Source organism: Lontra canadensis, unplaced genomic scaffold (assembly GCF_010015895.1).
Source record: "Lontra canadensis isolate GAN:19392208 unplaced genomic scaffold, GSC_riverotter_1.0 scaffold13, whole genome shotgun sequence".
NCBI lineage: Eukaryota > Metazoa > Chordata > Mammalia > Carnivora > Mustelidae > Lontra > Lontra canadensis.
This window is the reverse complement of record NW_022631007.1, coordinates 15,631,390-15,655,534: the sequence shown is the minus strand read 5'-3', so window position 1 is coordinate 15,655,534 and position 24,145 is coordinate 15,631,390. Positions and strand designations below refer to the sequence as shown.

Sequence of the window (24,145 nt, the reverse complement as noted above, 5' to 3'; positions counted from 1 at the left end):
CGGTCGCGTTTACACAGGGGGGCTGGCAAACGACCTCAGGGTTCCATTTTGGGTGAAGAACGTGTTGCCGGGATTTGCTACGTGTTCCTGCTCCCGGACCAAACTCTATGGAGGGAACTGCTCACCCAGAGATCCCAGCCATGAATCCTTCCGATGTGGGGATGGATGTCTGGCCCACAGCTGAGAGCCATTCCGCCGAGACAGGCTGTGGTGGTAGGAGCGGCGTGTGGGGACCAGCAGCCACAGATGGGCTGTTCAGCCCCTGGGAAGCCTGCCAGCTCCAGGGGAACTGGGACCAGGTGAGCGGCCTCTGACTGACACCAGGCGCTCACCTGGGCTCCTCCCGCTGGAACTGGGAGCCCTCACTTGGGTGGGAGCCGTGGCACTTGCTGGAAGCTCCCCCCGGCGCTGGTGCATGTGCTCCAGGAGCCTCCTCCCGGCCCCTTGGCAGGTGGCCTCGTGGTCCTGAGTGGGGGCTTCACCTCAGAGGTCTCGGGACCTGCCCTGTCTCCGGCCTGACCTGCCCGGCTACAGGGAGCTCTGGGGTGCAGAGAGGGAGCTGCACGGAGGAGAGCTGGGTACAAACAGGGATGTGCAGAGACCTGCTCTGAGGAGGTGGTGGAGAATATTCTGGAGGTGGTGGAGAAACTCCTGGGGGGGAGACAATACACTTGGCCTCGGAAGGCAGAGGTGGGTAGGAAAGGGAGTGAGGAGGGCTCTGGGCAGAAGGCTCAGCCTAGGCAAAGGTACGGAGGTGTGTGTGTGCACAGAGCGATCAATGCCCACAGGTGCCTGTGAGCGTGTCTTGTTCACCCAGGGCTCTTGTGTGGGCTGGAAGGTGAGAGTCTAGAAGGCTGTGCTAAGAAATCCCGCTCATTCTGCCGGCAGGTGGGGGCCAACGATTGTTCAGGAGCAGAAGAGGAACACAGAGGGAGCTGAGCGCTGGGACCGTGGCTGTGGGCAGAGCTGTAACGACGGGGTTGTGAGGGCACAGCTCAGAGGTAGGGACAAGAGGAGATGCCATGGTGGCTCAGAGGCCTGGCAGAGCAGCGGGGGGACTAAACCCTGATGCGGAAAGGAGGCTGCTTCCCTCTGGCGACCCGTGGTCGGGCTGCAAGGGGAGCAACGCACCAGCACACGATTCCCCGGCAGCCCGGCCGAGCACCACGGGAAAGGCAACGGGGCCTTCCCTCCCGTTCACCCTGAGCGAAGCTGATGTCCTTGTTGCTACTGAGACATCAGGAGAAGCTAAGCCATGTTCTGTGCTTTGCCTGAGAGGGTTGGGAGCTGCTCAAGCCGGAGAGCCATTTACGATGCAAAACATGGAGAACACCAGCATCACCCCCTCTGCGTGCTCAGTGCAGAGAATTCCAGAACACCCAGCCACCGCAATGCTTCCTGCCGGTGGCCGTGGTGGCTCGGGGAGGGCCCCTCAGGCTCCGGGGCAGGAGATGCTGTGTCGTGGGGATGACACAGAAATGCAGAACCCCGACTGGCCACTCCCACACCCTCCAGCTCATCTCCCAGCCTGCGGGGATGAGTGAAGCCGCTAACTCTTACCTTGGCTTTTCGGGGAATTACTGAACTTCCTTCTGAGAAGATAAGGCGCCGTTGTCACCTAGAAGAAAGAAGACGTCTCTGGGCATCATGAATTGCAGTCATTCTTAGCAACACGGGGAGCTAACTTGGGACTTCCCACGATTCTTCCAGATTCTAGTGAATTCCATCTGCTGCCTTCTGTTCTTCGGCAATATTGGAACTTTTAATATTAATATTAATATTATTATTAATTTAATATTAATTAATATTAATATTAAAATACATGGTATCAATAAATGAAACACCAAATATCAGAGCATAAAAGAGACGCCTATGTTTGTCAGCAGAGGGCGGGAGGGCAGGGGGAGCACACATTTCAGCCCCACGGACCTGGGTCCAAGTCCAGGCACCACCCACCCACCCCCATGATGTGGACGACTGTGTGTCCTCTCTGAACTCATCTGGAAAATGAGGCAGTAGCCCCTCCCGGGGTTAGTGGGAGACTACCTGCTCCTCACATGTTCCCAAATCCCATGGCTGCTGGTCCCCATGCCTTCCTTTCACCCTCACTCCTGCTGACTGCCTCTCCATGATGGGATTGTCCTCTCCCTGTTGGGCATGAGCAGGTGGCCTCACTCCCCTGGAAATCTTCCCACGTCTGGCCTGGTATTCTGCCTGGCTGGTGTGGGGGATGCACCTGGAAGCCTGCTGGAGAGGCCTCCAGGGCTGGGCTTCCCTGAGCCCATCAGGAAGCCCCATGGCCTCCAGAAGAGGGTAGGAGGTCAGGGCCAGGGGGCCCGGGCTGAGACCCCTCCATCGTTTATCCTGTCATTTATGTTCTGCATGATCTCAGCCAAGGACGTCAACTTCTCTGAGCTTTGGTCTGCTCACTGGGACAACAGGGTTAGCCGCAATGCTTCCTCACCAGGTTTGTAAACCTCAGATGGAAGGAGCCTTCAGAAAAGCACTGTTTTTAACTATAAAGAGCTACCAGTGTCATTGTCACGACACACAGAAGTGCTGCGTGTTCACTGTGGCTCCGAGGGGACATCAGGCAGCAGGCAGGACTGGGAACAGACGCCACTCTTTCGGGGGCACTGGGGAGGGCACCTCCAACCGCACCCCCAACCACACGGCCTACACCTTGGAGATCCCCTGCATGCTGTGAGCAGAGCCACCGTCCCCCACACCCTGGGCCCCGTAACACCGCATGCTCGCTGGCTCCTGATGCTTCCACAGCTGGCCCCCATGTCCCCCTGGTGGGCCTGTCCCCAGGCCGCTGGAGCCCGCCAGCCCGCATGGGGCCAGGGAGAAGAGCTCAGAACGGACCTCGTCCATGACTGGTGGCATTGGAGGGGGGTTGTCCATGCGGCCTCCTTGCCCCACACAGGACAATGCCCGGGGTGTCACTGGGAGCCACAGATACCTTGCGTGGGGTCTGCCGAGGTGGGAGGCTTGCTGGCCTCCTCCTGTCTGTCCCACCTTCCTGCTCCCCATCTGGGTTTTCCCGGATTTCCCCAACCAATGCTCTGACACCAAGCCTGACCCTGTGTGTGCCTCTGGGGAAGCCACCCTGTGGGGCAGGCCGAGCCGCACGGTGTGTCCAAGTGAGCCCCACTGACACGTGTCAGCCCCCGGCTCGCTGTGCTGCCAGAGAGTGGCCCCGATCTCTTCCTCCTGGAACAACACATACCTCCTCCGTGGGGTCTGCATTCGGATCCTTAGGATTCCGGTCCAGTCTCTCAGCAAGCCGGGGAAGAAATATCTGGGGGCAAGGAAAAGGCCTGTACCTGACGGTGGCTTGTTTGAAGCCCACCCCAGGGGGACCGGCAGGACAGGGGCACGGCCTTTCTCCGTAAACATGGGGCCAGGTGCTCAGGGATGGCCCGTCAGCCCCCAGCTCACCAGCCCAGTGGCCTGGGCTGCCAGGTTCTGCCCAGTAACACATAGGACAGCCCGTTAGCTTTGACATTCAGAAACAACGAATACGGTTTAGAAGCCTGTTCCAAGTATCGCAGGGGATATACTCATACTCGAAAGTGACACGTCATTTATCTGAAGTTCAAATGTCCTGTGTACCTCCTGCAGCCAGACCTGCGGCTCCCCCGGGACCACCCTGTGTTTGCCTTCCAGGTTACCCCACTGGTGTGACCGGCTCCGGGGACCCCAGCTTGACTCTGGGTGGATGAGTGTTGGTCCCAGACCTGCTGCGGAGGGTGGGGGGCAGCCCCCTCCCTGCTGTCCCCAGGGAATCTGTTCCAGTCACACCCAGCCAGGCTGGCGGGGCGGGAAGGGAGGGGGCCACTCAGCCTGTTGGTTTCAGGCCCCGGGGTGGCTCTGGCAGGGGCTCTGGGCCAAAGCCAGGTGCCGGGCTTCCTGCACTCACCGGCAGGTTAGATTTCATCCGGAGCTTTCCCGAAGGCTTCACGGTGAGCCCTGCAGCCTGCAAGGCGGCAATCTTGGACTTGATGTTGGAAACCTGCAGGAAAAGGACGGACACACGGACGTCACTCTGATGTGCCAGCTTGACGTCACAGTCCAGGAAGAGTAGCCTCCCATTCACCAGCTTTCTTATGGTCCCTTTAAGATGGGGTCCCAACAGTTCCTGGGGGCCCATTTTCATGTATCTTCATGGTTGTCGGGGAGGGGGCTGCTGTTCCTCACGGGTCACCCCCATGCAGGAGGAGAGGGGCTCTGTACACTTTCAGGCGCATCGGGAAATCTGGCTCCCCCCAGGGATGGCAGGAGGGGCAGTGACAGCAGACAGCGTCACCATAGCTCTAAGGGACAGGTGTACACTACGGGCAAAGGCTTGGCTGGCGTCTGGCAGAGCCTGCCTTCCTGACATCATTTTAAATGAACCCCCAACCCTGGCTCCCATAGTAGCCAAAGGAAATTTCTGGAAACAGAATCAAGGCCCCATCACCCCTGTTCTGGTCCCTCCAATGGCTCTCTGGACTCTGCCCTCCTCTTGCAGCTGCCTCCCACCCTCTCCCCCTCACTCATTCTGCCCCAGGCTCAGGGTTTCACTGCTCCTTCCTGAACATGCCAAGTTCAAGACCACCCCAGGACCTCCACATATGTGTGCTGCCTTCTCCTTGCAATATTCCTTGCTGAGCAGCCCACCTGGGGGCTCCACCAAGCCACCCTCACATCCTCTCTGCATGGCTGGCTTCAAGAACCGATCCTTGGTCATTGGCTTGGCCTCTATCTCCTTCCACGAAAGCATAAACTCCATGAAGGCAAGGCTCAATCTAAGAGTGCAACAGCTGTGCCTTTGTGCCTTGCCATTTTCAGGAGTTTGAAAATCGTTTGCTGAGCAAGAAGGAATAAACTAATGCAAAGTCCTCGGGGTGGCTTGTCCCCAACACGCACAGCTCTGGAGACACGCTCTTTACTCCTGGTGGATACCTGCTGATGAGCAGAAGTGAGAAAGGGCTGTGGGTGCGGACTCCCCTTGCAGCCCGAGGGGCAGACACTCTTTTCTCTGGGGGACCCCGGGGGAGGGCAGAGCAGAGCTCAGTCATCTTGGCTGTCCCTGAGAGACCCTGGCTCTGTCCTTCGACCTTTGTAGGCTCCCGACGCTTGAGTCCTGGACCCACACCCGGGCTCACAGGATGACCTTTGGGTCAGAGTCTGCTCCAGAGCCCCAGGGTTGTCCTAAAACTGGAGCCTGCTTCTGGAGAAAGCCCCTCCTCCCGGGACAGGGAGGGGTAAGCGTCAGCATCATTTCTGTAGGTCTAAACACCCTGCCTGCCTCTCCCCAAGGTGAATGGGATGAAGACAGGGGTGGTGGTGTGGGCAATCCCCATGAAAACTCCAAGCTCCTGTTCTGGAGCTTTGGTGCGCTGTCCACAGCTGCCAGAATCCCGCCACGATTCTGCCTGGAGACACCCCGCCCCGGGGACTGGTGTTACCTCGCTTTCCACCTGCTGAACCTCCGAGGCCGTGACAGCCACTCTGTCCTCCAGCTCCAGCAGCTCCTTGTCTGTGGTCCTGCTGGGCTGCACGAGGTCCTGAGGGTCCCCGGGGATGGTTTCCTGTCTGTACATCTGGCCCGAAGCCCCGCTCACCTGGGAGAGGGAAGCATGGAGCGTGACGACAGCAGGAGAGACGGCAGGGCGCTCCCCAAGATGGGTCCATCCTACGGCATTCTTTCCTCTGAACTCGGGGCTGGTTGACTAGCTGGCCGGCTGGGGGCTGAGCCTCCCATGCAGCTCTTGTTGGGGCCCAGGGCCCCCCAGAGGTTGGCTGGCTGCCTGGGGTGGGCAAGGGGCTAAGTCACAAGCTCTTGCCTCCTGGCCGGGGAGTCAAGAGCTCTTGCCTCTGCCCAGGTCCTGCTGAGCCCAGTCATGCGGCCTTACCTCCAAGCCTGCCCCTGGGAGGTCCCTGATGGAGGGGCTCCTGTCCAGTTCTGCTTCTTCCTCCTTGTTCCCCTCCTCCTCGGACGAGGCTCCCTGGTCACTTATGTGGCTGGTCAGCTCCTCCAGCTTCCTCCTGAGGGTCTCCTCTTCTCTGTCGGCATCTGTGGGCTCGCAGCCTGTGAGACACTGAGACCACCAAACAGACTGGCATTCAGCTGGTCATCTGTGTGCACTGTGCTCAGAGACAGGGCTCTGGGAGAAGTCTCCATTACTCGCCCCCAGTGCCTGTGCTGGGGCCAGTCCTGGCCCTTGTGAACCGGGGTCTGTAGGGTGGGGCACTCCCGTGATCCTGTCGCCACCCAGGCCAAAGATCCACCATTCGTGACCAAGACACTGAGCTTTCCTTTGGGGACACTTTTACCATGGGAGGACAGTTCTTCCCTCCGACCCTAAATGGGGTCCCCAAGATGAGGGAGTGGCCGGCAGACAGAGCCCACTGTCACCAGCAGGAATCTGGGGCCCAACACTGCAGAAGCACTAAATTCCCAAGAACTGGAAGGAAAGCTAAGGCCACCATCCATAACGGGACCTGGGAAGGGGAGCGTGAGGCCCGTTTTGACATTGAGAGTTCTAGAACACCAAGTAAAATCTGGGAGTGGCACCACAAGAGAGGGCAAAGGGTGAGCACAGAAGAATGACAAATTCAGCAAGCGAGGCAGCAGGATCTGAAAGGTATGACGTGTCACTACCGTAAGGTAGCTGTGGTCACCGCCAATCCTGGTCGGCACAGGAAGGCACTAATTCATTATGCCAGGATGCTCAAACTAGAAGTCATTAGCTGGTAAGAGCCTCCGGTCGCTCTGGGCCAGGAGGCACCAGCTAACAGCCTCAAGTGACTAAAAGTACAACTTCCTTTTCTCCTGAGTCACCAGAGTCTATTAGCGCCCAGACCAGACCTGAGAAAATCAATCCTTCCTTTCTTCCAAGCCCAGCAGGTGCATCCTTCCTGCCATTATCTCCTCGGGAGCTACCCTGTTTTCAAAGGGAAATGCTGAGCGAGAGGATGCGTTTGCTTTGTTTGGTAGGTAATTGGTTTGATCTTCACATCACTGAGGGCTTTGAGTGGGCAAAGCTGCCCAAAGAAGAATACAAAAGCTGAGAAACGTCACCGCTGGGTGAGGACTTGGAGCAACTGCCGGTAACTGAGCCGCCGTCTGGCTGCCAGGGGTGGAGAGGTGGGATCGATACCCGGCTGAGAGCGTGCACAGACTGCTTCTGTCTTCCGGGGACACGTGCACAGGACACGTGGCCGGCACGGAAGACCCCACCCCCTTACTGAGAAGAAGAGGGTGATCCACCGGTGCCTGACACAGTTGCTGTCAAATGTCACTTCCAGAGTGAAAAATAAAAGCATCCCGAGACAAGGAACTGGGGTTCTTGTTCTCATCTGGGGCTGGAGGAGAGACAGAGCTGAGTGGTGACAGGACCCACAGCCCCTTGCAGGGACCCCTGGAATGGTCTGCCCTGGGTTTTCCCCAGGGTATCCGGCCTGCTGCCCACTTGGCCTTTACACAAAGTGTGGGACACGTGCTCTGGGAGAGGCTGGGGGAGGTGGAGTTGGAGACGAGCTCTGAGCATGAAATAGGGAATCATTCAAGGAGGCAGGAAGGATGGCGCGTACCAGGAGGGCTGGCTAGATGTCAGGGAATGTGTTTTACTGAAAGTTCCTACAGTCGTTAAATTAAAACTTACTGAAAACAGACAGTTCCAGTCTTTATCACCTTGTCATCTGACTTGGGGTTCCTCTGTCCACTGTGGCTTTGCCACACAGGGAGGTCCCTGCCTTGGCCTCACCGCCCCTCCATCACCATCCCCCAGCCCTGCTGGGAGCTGACCCATGGTCTGATCAAAGGTTACTTTCCTGTGTAGTGTTTTCCTCACTCTTCCGTTAAAGAGGGTCCAGGCCCCTAGAAGTGTGAGCCACTCTGGGTGGAGAATGCTGGACGGCTTTCACTGCAGACCTTCTCAGGGTCTTTCACACCCTGCTGTGCTCAGGGCAGAGGGAGAGCGCCCTTCTTCCAGAGGCAGAGGGTGGGCACAGAGAACTCTAGCCCATGGCTGTAGAAAGCTTCTGGGTAGCTCTCCAGGAAAGAGAGTCAGCTGTGCCTCAGGGCACGGACTCTGGAGAGGGAAAGACTTCATATTTCTGTTCTGCTGACATCAGCCCAATTTTAAAACAAAAAACATACACCGATTCCTCAAAAGCCACGCGAAGAAGTGCTCCTTCTACAAGCCTGCTGCTTTTTTTTTTGGCAGATCCCATTTCCCAAGGCTTGGACAGAAGATCAAGCTTGGAAGAGCCTCTCACCTTTCCTGCATCAGCTGAGACTGGGGAGGGGCTGGCACCCCACCTGCCCCATGGGGGTCCCGCCCCGTGCTGGCACCTCTGCTGCTGGGGACAGAGGGTTCAGCAAAGTCTGGGTCCCACTGGGTAGCTCCACTAGTCACCGAGGGCCATGGACGGTGCTGGTAGAGTGACAGCCAGGAGTTTTAGGGGGGTGTGTGGACTGGGGCTGTGTCAGATGAAGCTCCTCCTGGGTTGTCAGAGTGTGCACAAGGCTAAGGGGCTGGGGAAGGCCGGAGCTCCCTGCAGAGCGGCCCCTCCCACCTGCATCTAGAAGGGGGCCAAGCACAGCTGCACGGGTCCCAGCTGCTTTCCGCCTTCTCTGAACAGGCTCAACATCAGTCATTCCTTCCACCTAACAGCCTGAGCTCCATCCCTGGGTCCCCTGAAGGGAGAATTCCCAGGGGCACCTCCCACTCCTCAAGTCTCCCTGGGGGAGGGTCCCAGGAGGAGCTCTGAGCCAGGTAATAGAGCCTGGGTCAGTCCCCGATCCTGAACACAAACATGCCTGAGACCAGCCATGGCTGAGCTGCTGCAGGGACTCCATTCAGAGCAGGGCTCTCCTCTTGGTTTCCTGCCTCTGGCTGCTCACTAACAAAAGGCCCTAATCCCAAGATCTCCTCTGTAGGAGTTGGGCCTTGCCAGGGTCTCCATGAGTCTGCATCAGCCTGTGGTCAGGCTGTCCTCGTATAAAGTGGGGTGGCCTTTCCCTCAATAAAACGTACTTGCTCAGATCTGACTCTGCTGTCTGTAAGCGGGACCATGGTTTAAATTCAGGGAAGGGAACCCGGGGTACTCGGAGGGATCTTGTGATTTATGTCATAAATCAGGGTCTACAACGTGAGTGAGTCTCACTCATTTAACAGGTGTTTTGTATGTTAAGTTAAATTTTCTTAAAACCTGCGTAACATCTACTAAAGGCATACCGTGGTGGAGTATTTGCTCCTCTTGTAAATGGCAGAATGCTTGATGGGGTGTAAGCTAAGAATCTGCCTCCAGAGGAACTGATGAGGGAGCAGGAGGCTGGCTGAAGACAAAGCAAAAGCTGGCACCTTGCACCCCCTCTCCATGCGCTCCCCCTCGGTAATATGTGTAGCATTCCTCAGGCACCCCTGACTGTCACAAACGATAAACAAATAGTTAACTTGCAGAGATCACAATCCTGCAAGACAGGAGTCTCCCTTGGTTTACAAATCAATAGCCAGAGGCAAATAACTCCGTTCCTCAAGCCCTAACGTCTCCCTCCCCACCATAAATGAAACTGAAGGAGGCTGAGATAGAAGGGAATGTAAATATAGTTAAATCTCTTCTGAACCTAAATCTCATTAACAAAGACGATTGATAGCAGGATTGTGACATCCCACTAAAAATCTCCCAACTATCTTGATGTTAATGGCTTGCCAAAAGACAAAACTGATCAAGCCGCAAGGCCTCGGATATCCCTGTAGGCCGTCTTTAGCATATGAAAACTCCGTTGAAACCTCCCTTCCCCTCCCCTTCCCCCAACCGCAAGGTACATAACCTGCCATCCCTCACAACCCGGGGCAGCAGCTCTTCCTGCCCACGAGTCCTGTCCCCGTGCTTTAATAAACCACCATTTTACACCAAAGAGGTCTCAAGGATTCTTTCTTGGTCATCGGCTCCGGACCTCAGCCCACCGAACCTCACCTAGGTTCTAGAACTTCATCAGAACCAAGCACTGGCACAGGCCACAGTATGGATCCTGAAACCGTGACTCCGCGTGCAGGAAGCCAGGCACGCACGTCTTGCGGTGAATGCTCCCGTCTGGGTGCAATGCCCACGGCGGGCGAAGCGGGGAGACGGGAAGCAGGCCGGTGGCCGCCGCAGCTGGAGGGAGGGGATGGGGAGTGACGGCTCATGGGATCGGCTTCCCTCTGGGGCAGTGACGTTTTGGGACCGACAGAGGGGACGGCCGCACGAGGCTGTGAATGCACTGAGGGCAGTGAACATGAACTTCTGGACGGTGAATTCTACATTATGTGGATTTCATGCCAACAGGACAGCGGACATTTGGATGACACTGCTCGCACGTCTCTGCTACACAGGCCTGGGCAAACGTGCGGCTGGAAAGCACTGAAAGCTTTGATTTCTCCGAAGCAACTTGGCATGAAGGTTAAAAAGTCTCCATCCAAATCATCGGCAGGAAGGAAAGTTTCGCAGGTGCCTTACCTGGCTCTGGGACGGGGTGTGGCCGCCTCCTCCGCAAGGGTGGGAGGCAGCGCGGGGAGCCCTGGGGCTCTCGCCTTCGTCCTCTGAGGTGTCCATGTTGGCCAGATACTGGGAGGGGAGCTGCTCACTCCCGATGGCGCTCCTCCCTTTGGAGTGAGAGTGGGATTGCATTATCCAGAGCAAAAGGCTGGAAGTCAGCGCACACGCTTTTCCCAGTAAAGAAAAATGAGACATGACAGAAACCCAAGAGTGATTTCAGCCCCCCGAGGCGAGGGAGCAGAGAACCTTAGATTAAGGTCAGAGTGGAGCAGATCGCAAGCCCTCACATGGTACCTTCAGGAAACAGGACCTTGCCCAGAACTCTCAGTGGGGCCAGAGGAGCAGAGACCATGTCAGCCGGGTGACCACAGTACACCAAATTCCACCACGCGAAACTGTGTGCCTGGAGCGTGGCTGATGTGGGGCCCCGGCAGCGTCCGTGAGTGGTGGGGGCTCTGGAAAGTCTGTCCATGCTGGTCCCTGAGGGCTATTTCTCACATCTGTGTGTGGGCACGGGTCACCTCCAGCATGCCCAGAAATGCTCATCCTGTGCTCCAGATTGGGGGGACCTTACTGTCCCCACAGCCTCACCGGAAGGTCCCTCCCCAGGGATCCAGACCCCTCCCTGGGAGATGGAGTTGGAGGGAGAGGCGGTCAGGGCTGGCCGCATGGGAGTCACTGTGCATGGCCGCTACTGTCCTCCACAGGCACCAGGCCCCACTGGCTCAGCGAGTCCTGCCAACAGTCCTGCCAACAGGTGAACGAGCTTGGGAGAGGGCCCCGAGCTCCAGCGAGACTGCAACCCCGGGCCCCTCTGGTTTCAGCTTGGAAGACCACATGCTGGGGACACAGTCCAGCAGTGCCCGGGACTCCCTCCCATACGGACAGGATGGAGATGCGCTGTTTTACGTCAATACGTTTGTGACACTACAATCTTGTTTAGTGGCTACAACGGTGCCACACGCCAGGCATGAGCCCTCTTCACAGGGAGGAGAGACTGAGTCACAATGGCTAAGCTGGTGGAACAAGCGGCTTGCCACGTTCCACCCAGCCTCAGACGATGCCCCTGCATGTCGGGAGGATGTCCCCTGAGATGCTCCCCGTTCCAGGGATGAAGTGAAATTGCTGGCTGGTCAGAAACGTGGTCTCCCTTGGCTCCTCCCTCCCTGCCTCCCACCCCGTCGGTGTCCTCACCACGGGACGGGATCATGGTGGGGGGCAGGGAGTCTGTGACGTCCCCGTCCACCCCCATCCTATGACCTGTTCAATGCAGATACATTTATTCACTGTTCAGGGGGAAGTAAAGCCCCGTGTTCCTCCCCAAATGCCTCCAGCACCCTAATCAGCCTGAGGACCATGAGATTATGTTCCCTATAATATAATGAAAAGGAAAAATGGAAAGGGGACCGATTTCCTGGCAGGAGGTGTCTTAACCACATTTCCTGGCAGCTGGCCCCACGCGGCGGCCACGTGGGGGCTATTAGTGGGAGGACCGGGCTGCCTCTGTGATCTCATCTGCTCCTGCATTAGGGTGTCTGAACTCCTGAACCCACACCCCCACAGGGCACAGGAAAAGACAGCAATTCAGGATTTCATTATGAAGCGCACTGTCTGACAACAAAATTAAACTAAGCAAGTCTAGTTCTCAGCACTTGCAGAGCTTGTGATTCGTAGCTGGGCGCTGGCGGTGGACCAGGGGGAAGCAGTGTCCAAACGGGACCTGCATTGTCCATCCCCAAGTATACCGTCTGTCCCAAGTGCACCGTCTGTCCCCAAGAGTACCGTCCATTCCCAAGTGCACTGTCCAACCCCAAGAGCACCATCCTCCTCCAAGTGTACTATCCATTCCCAAGTGCACTGTCTGTCCCAAGTGCACCATCCGTCCCCAAATGTACCATCCATCCCCAAGTGCACCGTCTGTCCCCAAGTGCGCCATCTGTCCCCAAGTGCGCCATCTGTCCTCAAGTGCACCATCCATTCCAAATGCGCCATCCATCCCCAGGAGTACTGTCCATCCCCAGGTGCAGTGTCAGTCCCCAGGCTTGGACCTGACCTGTCCTTTGGTCAGGATGGATGGTCCACGTGACCAGTGATCCCAATCATTTCAGGGACACCTGCCTGTCTCTACCCCAAGCCAGCTCAGTACCCTCCCTACAGCTGATAACGAGCTATGTGACCAGCTGAGCTGTTGATGCTGGGACTTCTGAGTGTCAGGACGGCAGCGCCCAGCCTGGGGGTTGGGGGGAGTGGGTGGGGAGTGGTGTCTACCAGGACCAGACATGCCAGACAAGGCGGTGAAGGAACGGGTTGCTATCAATCGGCCGGCGTGTCTGCACAAATCAGGGCAGTGGGAGGGTTTTCTGCTGACCCCTTCCCCAATGCAGAGCCCATCAAGGGACCTACCAGCTGTAGCAGCAGTCCCCAGGGCTGTCCTGAGGGACTCTCCAGGGACGCAGAGCTCAATGAGGGTGTCCTGTCCCGCAGGGGAGAGGCTGTCCGTCTGCTCTTCTGGAGGGGGATGGCATCCAGGGGTAACCATGGCCTCTGGGGAGGCATCCTTGGCACGGGGTTCATCCGTGAAGGTTTGAGCACACGGGACCTGAAGGGTGCGTGAGGTTTTACTAGGAAGGGCAGCTCCCTGGCACGTGGGTCTTTCCATCCTAATCTGAGGGTTTCCAGACCTCACGGGAGCAAACGCTAGGCACTCCCTGCTCTGGCCCCTTGCAACTCAGGTCCCTTTATTTGCAGAAATCCTGCAGAGAACCATTTACTGCCTACTCTGTATCATGTGTCCGTGGAAGGCTGGGGGGCTCTCGAGACCCTGGGCCACTCACTGTACAAGGGAACACATCTGACAGCTCAGGGCTCTGACCCACCTAGAGCCTGAGGCCCCAAGGAGGTGGGTGGGGGAGCTATTTTCTGGGGGGGAATGTGTTGTTCTAACTGCATACACCCTAATACTCCCAGAAAGGTAAGCGGGAGCATGGCAGGACCCCTGGGGGCCCCTCGGCTGCAGCCCCAGCCCCTCCTCCTCTACCCTTCCTCTGGCCGGCAGAAGCTTCTTTCTGTTGTGCCCTTGCCCCCAAGGACACAAGGTACTGAGGGTGTCTGGAAGTCACACGCCCCAGCTCCTTTCCAGCTTGAGGGGGCAGGGAGGAAGCGGTCCTCAGGGCCCGGAGACCACAGGAAGCAGAGGCCACAGGGGCTGGTCTTGCAGCTGGAGCAGGACTTGTTGTCCAAAGACCTCTGGGGTGCTGGCTTGCTGCCCTGCTGTCTTCTCCCCTGAAGCAGTCTGTGGATCAGCCCAGGCAGACACAGCCCCGCTCAGCTCAGGCTTGGAGCTGCCGGACGGATGCCCAGGCACCTATCAGGCCCTGAGTCCAGGACAGACAGCATTCCTCTGGCCTGCTCCCCTGACAAGCAGTCCATCCAAATCCCTGGGGCCCCTCATTTGTCCAGCCTTGGTTCCCCTCCTGCACTCCACTTTTCCAAGGGGCCAGCCCCGTCTCTGCAAAGATGGAGGGTGTGAAGCTTCTGGATCCTGCGGGATCCCAGATCCTCAGCACCCCAACTCCCTCCCCCATCCCCCCGGCCCATCAGGCCTGCTATGGCCATCGGACTCCTTCCCAGAGTGCCGTCCCCCACCTGGGGCCCGAGCACCTGTCGCTCAGGTTATCCTGGGAAGGACGGGGGCAGAAACGAGAGCCCACTGACCTGCAGGCTGTCCGTGGCTGCTGGGACTGGGGATGAATCTGGGGGGTGACTGCCAGACCAAGTTGAGTCGTCAGAGTCGGCCTCAAAGTCCAAGTCGTGAATAGAGAGACGCTTTTTCTTAGGTGCAGATGTGGGCAAGAGGAGAAGAGTCGGCGTCAGCTGGATGGCAAGGACCTGGGACCCCTCTGTCCTGGGCAGGGAGGGCACCCCCAGGGGCACCCTCACCTCCCACCCTAGACACAAACCTGAAGGAGCTCAAGGCAGCACTAAGGGGCCCAGATGGCTCCCTGCTCGGAATCCCCTGCGAGGTCTGCCTCTTTAGCCTCTCTTAGAGGAGCAGAAGGAAACACTTGCTGGACCCAAGGGGCCTAACACTGCTCCGATGTCCCGAGGACACAGGCGCCGGAGCGCGGCAGCCTCGGGATGGGGGGCGGGGAGCACAGGCAGGCTCCTCTGGGGCTCACAGATGCTTCTCTCCCTTGAGAAGTGGGGGGACAGATGGTTCAGGCAGGTGAGGGGCACCCCCTGGGAGGTCCCAGAGGTGGGGGAGAGCTCCAAGTTGTCCAGATGAACAGCACCCACCTACTGAAATCCTCCCTCACGCTAATCTTGATCCTTTAACGGCATGATATAGGGAATATTCCAGACACTGGCTAGTATTTAAGCTCCCTGAGTGGCACATCTACAATTTTCTCCCTATAGACTGGCCAGATCTGGCCAGAGCTGAATGTCATGGATCCTGGTTTCTTCCCGATGTCTCCAACTAAACTCCTTGTCTCCCCTGCCCCAAACTGCTCCCCTTCCGTCATTCCCCCCTCCAATCTCCAGAAACCCTGGGGGGGTATTCCGTTTGTCTGTCACCAAAAACATGTTGCGAAATAAGTGAAGATGGAAATGAACCTAAAAGCAAGGCTCGTGGCTGGCTGTAAAAAAAGTAAAATGTTTAGAGGGGAGTCAAAGAGGTTCACTTCCCTGAAGGATACCAAAGCCACCTGGGAAGACAGCAGGGCGCCCTCTGGGACCCCTGCCCTCACAACCTCAGAGCGTGCTCCTGGGACCCAGACTGGACAGGTTGGGTGGGCTTCCTGTGGGCTCTGTCCACCCCATAGTTTGCTTTGGGGTTTCTTATGGTGAGACCACGTGCTGAAGGCATGATCCCGTCTGGTGCTCGGTGTCTCAGACACTCTCCGGGCACAGCCAGGGAGGTAGGGTCTCTGTGCTCATGCTACGGTAAAGTCAAGGAGAACACTGAGGTTTTTAGGACATCAGAACCCCAGGCTCCAGCTGGGGGAGCAGTGGAGGTGACCGGGGAAGACCTACTTTGCTGCCAATGAACTGGGCCTGGGCTGCTGTGTCCAGTTCTCCATCCTCATCTGTCTGCTCACTATCTCCACTTCCCTCGCCAGCGCTTGCCTCAGGCCCACCTGCAACAGATGCACGCATGACTCAACCCAGGGAGAGAGATGGGGCCCAACCATTCATTCCCCGCCCACCTATCCACCTACCCATTTATCCATCCAACCGCCCACCTACCACCCATCTACCCACTCCCATCCACCCACCTACCAGTCTATCCAACCAACCCATCTACAACCCATCCACTCACCCACCTATCTGCCCACCCACTTGCTTACCTACAGCTCATCCAGCCACCCACCCATTCATCCACTCTCCATCCACCCACCCACCTACCCATTCATCCACCTTTTTTTTTTAAGATTTTATTTATTTATTTCACAGAGAGAAATCACAAGTAGACAGAGAGGCAGCAGAGAGAGAGAGAGGGGGGGGAAGCAGGCTCCCTGCTGAGCAGAGAGCCCGATGTGGGGCTGGATCCCAGGACGCTGGGATCATGACCCGAGCCGAAAGCAGAGGCTTTAACCCACTAAGCCACCCAGGTGCCCCCATTCATCCACTTTCCATCCAACTATCCATCCATCCACTTATTCATGCACTCTGCAAAAACGTGTCCACCTATCCATCCACCATGACACATTCAGGCAAAACCATCTGCTGGCCTTCCAAAGACCTATCCAAGCATCAGTGAGACTTGGTCCGAACCCCAGAAGAAAACTACTACTCTGCATCTGTTTTGTCAGGGATCATGCCAGCGGGCATTTGTCCTCCATCCAGGGACTCCTCGGGTAATGCACATCCCTGGCCTTGCGGTGGGTGAAGGAGGCTGAGAGCAAAATCACGTTTTCTCAAACAGTCATTTCATGAGTTTATCTGCAGTCTGCAGACACAGCTTGGAAGGAGGTGAGTCTCAGCCCCAGGGCGCCCGCCCCTCCTCCACCCTCCAGGCCCCCTGCCTCACCTGAGCACCCGGACAGCCCCGTCATAGCCTCTTCCCTCTGCTTCCCCACTCACACTGACCTGGCCCCTGTTCTCCTTTAGGTCTCTAGAGGGGTCCAGGAAACAAGCTCTGGGATTTTAGAGCATGGATCGTCGACTTTCCCTCAAGGGCCGTGAGGACATCCCTGCACTTGGGGCACGTGGGCTGTGGGGCTGGGCCCACACGTGCTGCCCCTGCACACCCCCAGCCCTCATTCCCTGTGCCTTTGTGTCAGGGGAGGTCTCGAGTGTGAACGAGCTGGGCATTTACTGTACTTGAGAGTGCCCCGTGCAGTGGGCCCCCACGCTAGGACCCGTGCAGCAGGCAGACAGGCTGATTATTTTCATTCTCTGGACTGTGAATCTTGAGGAGACTTACCCCAAACCACCAGACAGAAGACACTGAGCTGAGCTCTGCCTGCGTGCGGGGAATGTGGGCATGGATCCCAGAGGCCTGGGGCACACGCGTGTGTCTGTGTGTGTGCATGTGTGTGTGGGTGTGCGTGTGGCCCATCAGCATGGAGCTGCCCCCAGGACTGAACAGGAACAGGAGTTCTGCGCCCCTTTTGGTCGCCGACTCCTTATAGCTCTCTCTCCACTTGGGACGAGGGTTTGAGCAAGCCCGAAGGATGGTCCCTGATCCTGACACGGAAGACAGTTCTCAGCCGCTCTCACAGGGAGGAGGGAAAAATCACGAGCCCAACGAGCTCCGAGGACTTACTGTGGATGTCAGGCGAGCCTTGTGCTCTGTCAGGTAAACCTGGAACCAAAGGAAAGGCGCTGGGAAGAAAGACCTCCCCCGAGACCGCATGTTTGAGCTCCGTTTCCTCTCATTTCCTTCCCGGCCCTGGGACGGCTGTCTCTGGCAGCATCCGCCGGTCCTGCTGTGGGGGCCTCGGGAAACGCCCCGGTTGCTCTGCAGGTTCACCGGGAGAACCCCCTGCACCCCCATCCCCCACCCTAGCCGACCGGTTTGCATTCGGCCCTGGCCGGCCAGGCCTCAGAACAGTAACTTCAATCATTTCTATTTTTTCAGTTTGACTACTGGAAAACACACACACAACTTTTCTTCCCCGAACCTTCTGTGACTCAGTGAACTGTGCTCCCAGGTGCCCCCGGGGCGGGGAGAATCCAGACTGGGCATCATCCCAAGGACGCAGGACCCTGGGGCCAGGTGGGAGCAGCAGGGAGTCAGGGTTCCTATTGTCCCACAGCACCACCTTGTGGTGACAACTCTGACAACTCTGAAATCGGCACGTGCAGGTTGGTGGTGGCTCCAGGAGCTTCGGACCTCGGCTGGGCTTCACAATCCCCACAACCTTTCATACGACACAGATTCCTGAGCCGGCCCAGTCCCTGGAATTGGCACCTCCCAGAGCAATACTAGGTCTTCAGGGGTTCCAATGTGGCCTCTGTGAACAGGGCCGCCTTTGGGATCGAGTTTCTCAAACGCTTTGCAGTGTGGCTTTCTGCCCTGCTCCCTGGGGTTCCCACCCTTGAGCCCTGTGGCGGTGGCCAGACCTCCAGTTGCAGGAAGACCCCTCGGCCCATCAGATGCACAGGGAATGTTTGTGGAAAAGAGAAGATCCAGGCCCCAAATCAGACGCCCAGGGAGGAAGGGCCTGGAGAACATGTTCTATTAACCAGTGCCTGGTTACTTGACTAGTCACTGAGTTTGAGACCTTAGCTACGATTTTTCAACCTGCTAGGAAGCCTTGAAAGGTAGGATTTCAAGCAGTTTGGCTGTTGACAGCATGCAAGACTTCCCAGGGGGCCACAGAAAGCAGCCAACCTCGTACAAAACACCCGAGAGGGCCTGACAGGGGCACACACCCATTCCAAAGGATCTACTTGGTCCTGAAACCTGAAACACGCATGGGAACAAAGAGCAAGCCCAGGGAAGGGTGTGCTCCTCACCTGCCCCCTGCAGCCGTCCGCACAGGGAACGGATCACTTTGGCACTCCCAAAGCGCTTGAATCGGGCTCTCAGGTGCTGGTGGTACCACTCCAGAGAGCCAATCTTCACAACCCTGCAGAGACAGGGGCCTCAGGCCGAGGCACGGTGCCGGGAGGCATGCGTCCATGCCCACCCTTCTTCAGCCAGCACCCCCCAGGGGACCCGTCAGGTCCTGGCACCCACAGGGTCCCTTGGATGCCGGGCCATGCCTCACCTGGCCAGGTGGCAGGGGTCGCAGAGCCAGCCCTGCTCCTCCAGGTGAGCATGGCTGCAGTCCTGGCAGGTGAAGAGGTGGCAGTCCAGGCATTGCCTTCTGGGGGTCGCAAGGAGCCGGTAGGGCTGCAGGCAGCGGGCACAGTGGGTCTCATTCAGGTGCGCTGTGTCAGCAAGCAGCTCCCTCTGGGAGCTCTCCTTCTTAATCCGGCCCTTCAACCCCCTTGGGAAAATATCAGAAACAAGAAATCTATGAGACACCTGCCTTGTTTTTGCAATAGGTTTTAAGTGCTTGCACGCATGGATGTGCAAGAACACACACACACACACACACACACACACAAACACACACAGAACTTTCTCATATACAGAAAACAGATAAGTCACCCCCAGGCAGTCCTCACTGTCTACAGGGCCAGCTCCACGCTCCTGCTCTCTCCCGGGGGGGCAGGCAGTGGGGGGAAGCCCAGCAACTCGGGGTCAGACATGTGCAGTTAGGGTATTAGAATTGAAATAACTCTATTTTTATAGAAATGAAGTTGCCTTTAAACACTTCAGGGCCTCTTCACAATCTGACATTCTTTCAGGCTGCCTGTCCGTGACTTTCAGTGCTAAATAAAGGGCCACAACCCATCAGGGCTCAGAATCACAGGCTGGGACAGTTGCCACCGCTTGTCCTCACCACCTCACATAACCCATAACGGAGAGAGGAGGGACAGAGGTCCGGAACCCCAGCTTGGAGACGGAGCCCGGAACTTTGCTGATGCGCAGCCCAGAGCTCAGAGACTGTGCTCCAGCACCCCGTTTCACGGGATGAGGGTGGGTCTAGCAGTCCCTAGCACGAGGGGGTCCAATGTTCCTCAGAGCGGGGTGAAGTCGGTGGCTCTGCGGAGCCCAGCAGGGCCAGAGCCAGGTGGGAACCTGGGGGTGCACCTGGTCTGGCCACAGGGTTATTTCCAACTCCAATCTGTTGCCCAATCCAGTTGTTTGAGAGGAAGTTAGAGAAGAGAGAAAAGTCCAGGCGGTTCACGGGCTGGTCAGCGCTGCCACAGAGATGGCAGAGATAAAGCTCATCACAAGGGCAAGGCTGTGCTCCTCTCTCTGACGCCCTGCTCTGCCTTGTGGCCTGAGCTAATGGCTCTGTGTGGAGGGAGGACGCCAGGCAAGTGGGGGTTGGGCACTCTCCCCAGGAGGCCACACAGAGTCCTGGGGACAAAGACGGGAGGTATCTCCTTGCAAACAGTTCGGGGTCCCTTCCAATAGGTGAGCAAGCTGAGCTGCCCACCTCCCCCCAGTTTGTTCCCACACAGCAAGCCTGTAGTGGCCTCGTCTGGGAGGTGTCTGGTGCAGGAAACATCCAGCACTGGGTTGTCCTGGGAAAACCACAGCACCCCCCGCCAGACCCTTCTGGTGGGCTCATCAAATTGAACCGACTGGGAAATGTCCCCTCCACGTCATGGACACACTCCGTCTGTTCTGGATTTTAGAGAATGTCTGCCAAATGCAGTATTTTTAGTTTTCAAAGGGACCTACTTAATCCATTCTTAGTGACAAAATCAAACGGACCCAGGGAGCCACTGTCTTGTGGGAACTCGCGGCCTGTGGTTTCCGATGGGGACAGCCCAGAGCTCTTCTAGGAAGCTCTGGGACGGGACTCCCAGTTTTAAGTGGCATTGTCTGCACTTCTCTGATTTCCCACTCCCCGCTTGTTGCTCAAACACTCTGGAAGGTCCCACAAATGAAACTCTAGCCTCAGCTTTGAAAACCAAGCAAACATGGCCTCGTGATGGCCGCAGTCTAGGGGGAGGACTGTCATGCGTGGAGAAAGCTGCACTGACATCTTTGCTTCAAGCCTGGGAGCACAGGTACCTGGAACCCGGTGGGGAGGGTCTCTTGACCTCCTCCATTTCCACTTTGACGGTGTCTGGATCAGCCAGAAAATCTAGAGACCACCCTTCACCTCTCTCCCAGCGGAGTGGCCCTTATTCTGCATCCAGGCAGAACCACACCCCCAGCCCAGCAGGAAGAAGGATGGGGGCCTGTAGGACACACCACAACCCGGGACCGGAAGTCCTCTGAGATAAGAGCCATGCGGGTGGCAGCTGGACACTGACATATTCCAGGGTCAATCACCCTGATCTGGAGTTGCATGGCGAGGAGGTTGTGGGGGTGCCGAATAATGCACACACTCTGCTTGTTGCAAAATGGGGTCGACCAGATGTCTCTCCACGATGGCTGCATCGGCAGGCAAAAGACCAACATGCAGCTCTAAGTTCAAGTCAGCCCCAGGGAGAAAACACCCTGTTCGTGAGCGACCGCCAGAGCCGGAAGAAGACTTGAAACAAGTGTGCTTGTGAGCTACCTGCGATTCAGAGAGAGGAGGAAGTAAAGAAGGAACCAGGCTGAGATGGAAAGACCACAGGCTATGCTCACTGAGGTGGAGGAGAGATGGCCCAAACAAAGATGGGAAGGGATGGAAACTGACAATGGGAGGAAGACGGGCGGAATGACCCCCGCAAATACTGTGTACCACAATTTAGAACAGGGGTTCTCAAGGTGTGGTCCAAGGACCCCTGGAGATTCTGAAGATCTTTTAAGGGGTCCACAAGGTCAAAACTATTTTAACAACAATGCTGAGATGTTACTTCTCTTGTTTGGCCTTGTCACCTGCAGCAGTGGCGGAGAAGCAATGGCAGCTGAACAGCTAGGACTTCGCGTGGGTCAAGGCAGAGGCACAAACCGAACCAGCAACCTGTGGTATTTGTCACAAGGGTAAAGAAGAGCAGGTCTTTGATGAAGTATGTCCTGATTAGAGGCAAGTCCTTGATGCCACAATAAGTTACTCATCTTACTAACCTTGACCCTTGAGCCGTGTCTTTGTAATGCCCCACGTGAAGAAACGAGCAGCTCACACTGAAAGCATTTCTGTTCCATCCTGAAGCACGACCGGGGTCTTGACGTAAGGAGGCAGCCAGTTGCTGGAGTTCTAACATGAACTAGAATTTTTTTTCACGAAGCATCATTTTTACTTAAAAGCACAACAGGAAGCTAAACTCTTCTGTCTTGTGTGTTGGCCAGACATTCTCTTAGAAATGAACACAGTGAGCTCGTCACTGCGAGAAAAACAAGTGGCGATATTTGTGGCCTATGACAAAACTCAAGCTTTCAAGCATGAAGAAGAACCTTGGGAAATTTATGTCTGCCACCATGAGCCTGACAGTGTCTGTCACCTAGAGGCTGCGGATGAGATCAGTGGTGACGGTCATCAATGTGATTTTTTTCGGCATATGATGAAATGTGTCACCATTTGGAAACTGTTTATGGTGTGACAGAACCTCACATGGATACAAAATGGGATCTGAGTGCAGGACAGATCAATGGAGTTTGGTTCAAGGATACGCGTTCAGATCTCACTGTCTACCTACTTTAAGAAACCCCCAGTTGCTGGGTTCCCCGGTAATATGAAAGCACAGCATCTGTAATCATCTGGCAAGAGCCCCCAAACCCACCCCCCTTTCCCAACTACACATCAACACGAGGCTAGATTTTCTTCAAGTACTTCAGCCAAAACAACATATTCCAATGCATTCAAAACAGAAGCCAAAAACGAGAATTCAACCATCTCCTAGTCCACCAGACATGGAAGGGATTTCCAAAAACACAGAACATGCCTGTCTTCTCATTTGTTTTGGAAAAAGTTATGTTTCATAAAAATGTTGTTTACATTTAGTGTATAAGGGGTTTACTGTTATTATTTTTCAATGGATCAATGAATATTTTAAAAATGCCTGGTTTTAATTTCTGATAGGGTATATAATCCATTCAAACATAAGCCCCTTGGGGTTCTCAATGATTTAAGAATGTAAAGGGACTCTGAGGCCAACATGTTTGAGAACAGCTGATTCCGGGGCAAGTTTGCAGTCGCCGATGCAGAGCAGAGGGCTGAAGGGATGGGCATGGGCGGTGGAATCAGGGACAGACGGAGCAGATGCTCCACAGAGGGGTGACCCTGGGATCAGAAACCCACAGCACCGTGCTCTGCCCACGGACTTCCAGCTTGCCCTGGGGTGCCAACATCCAGAGCCCAGAGTAGAGGGGAGATGCCAGCTGTCCTCAAGACGGGCATAGTGGCCTTGCAGGACATGGTGGGTCTGGTGCAAGGAATGCCCTTTCAAGATAGGACAGGGGAAGCGAGGCCCCCTCTTGGCCACAACTGGGTATGGAAGGGGCTAGGGGCAAATGAAGAGGGCAGACCCACGTGTCATTGCTCTCCCTTTCTTAGGTTGGGAGTCCAGTGGAAACGTGTGAGTACTGGGGACGGCCTAGGACCCAGGGTGCGTGGTGCATCTTCTAGGATCAGCTAGGGAGGAGCACACAGTGGCCACACACCCGTGTCCCCCAGCAGCCACTGAAATAGGGATGAGCTCGGACCATAGCTTTTGCTTCTGGCCCTTGGATTAGACTCTGTCCCTGGAGGACAGCATGAGGTGCTGGGAAGCCCAGGGACTGGCAGTCTTGGGCTTGGAAGAAGCCACAGCACGTGAGACTGACACTGGGGACCAGGAATCTCAGTGGGGGGTGCCAGCCCCTCCCAATGCCCGGCCAGGATGATTCACGAGCTGAGGTCCTTATTCTGGAAGCAGACCTGACCCTCCACTCTGTCTCAGGGACCAGGAAGGAGCCCATGGGCAGTGCTTACAGCCAAGACCCCAGCAGCTCTGTCCCCGAGGACCCAAAGCAGGAGGTGTGGGGAGATAAAAAGAAAGATAAGACTAAGCCATAAAGAGTCAGAGGAAGAGAGCAGAGTGTCAGACACCAGAGAGGAAGCTGAAGGTTCCTTTTGCTCAGGCCGTGAGGACCCACGAACAATCTCAGATGGGAAACGAACGAACGGCTCTTTTCCGCACAGCTCAGTTGGCTGTGAGTTTTGACTGTGCCACGAAAGTGGCGATCACTGGAATACAGGAAAACTCTCCAAGCAGGAGAAGAAAAGGAGCTGGGTCCTCAGATCAGGAGTTGGCGGACCGCAGAGCGGGTGGATGACCCGCACAGCTCCGTTAGGATGCGGCCAGCTCGCGCTGGGGGGCCACGAGTTCGGCAGGCAGGCGCTTCTCTGGGAGGTGGAGAGAGGAAGCTGGAGGCCACAGGACAGTTTCCTGTTGCTGCTCTGGCAAATGCCCACACATTTCATGACTTAAAATAACACGGCCTTTTTACCCGACGGCTCTGGAGGTCAGACATCTGACGTGGCTGTCCTGGGGCTGCGATCAAGGTGTTGGCAGGACTGAACTCCTTCCGGGAGGTTCTGAGGGGGTGGGGTGGCATCTGTTCTCTCGCTTTTTCCAGCATCCCAAGGGCGTTATTACTGGCCTGAGGCCCCTTCCTCTACCC

At 56.5% G+C, this 24,145-nt stretch overlaps 1 protein-coding gene across 1 annotated transcript in view; it reads right to left on the bottom strand.

Moving 5' to 3' along the window:
* MLPH (melanophilin) overlaps positions 1 to 24,145 on the bottom strand; it is a 43,143-nt gene that overhangs the window by 2,888 nt on the left and 16,110 nt on the right. Inside the window, exons 3-11 of the mRNA XM_032857578.1 lie at positions 18,756 to 18,977; positions 18,502 to 18,614; positions 15,571 to 15,674; positions 14,251 to 14,367; positions 5,904 to 6,089; positions 5,457 to 5,612; positions 3,926 to 4,018; positions 3,233 to 3,304; positions 1,561 to 1,618 (exon numbers count right to left, since the gene is read on the bottom strand). Coding sequence (XP_032713469.1) covers positions 1,561 to 1,618; positions 3,233 to 3,304; positions 3,926 to 4,018; positions 5,457 to 5,612; positions 5,904 to 6,089; positions 14,251 to 14,367; positions 15,571 to 15,674; positions 18,502 to 18,614; positions 18,756 to 18,977 — 1,121 coding nt within the window. The remainder of the gene's footprint in view (positions 1 to 1,560; positions 1,619 to 3,232; positions 3,305 to 3,925; positions 4,019 to 5,456; positions 5,613 to 5,903; positions 6,090 to 14,250; positions 14,368 to 15,570; positions 15,675 to 18,501; positions 18,615 to 18,755; positions 18,978 to 24,145) is intronic.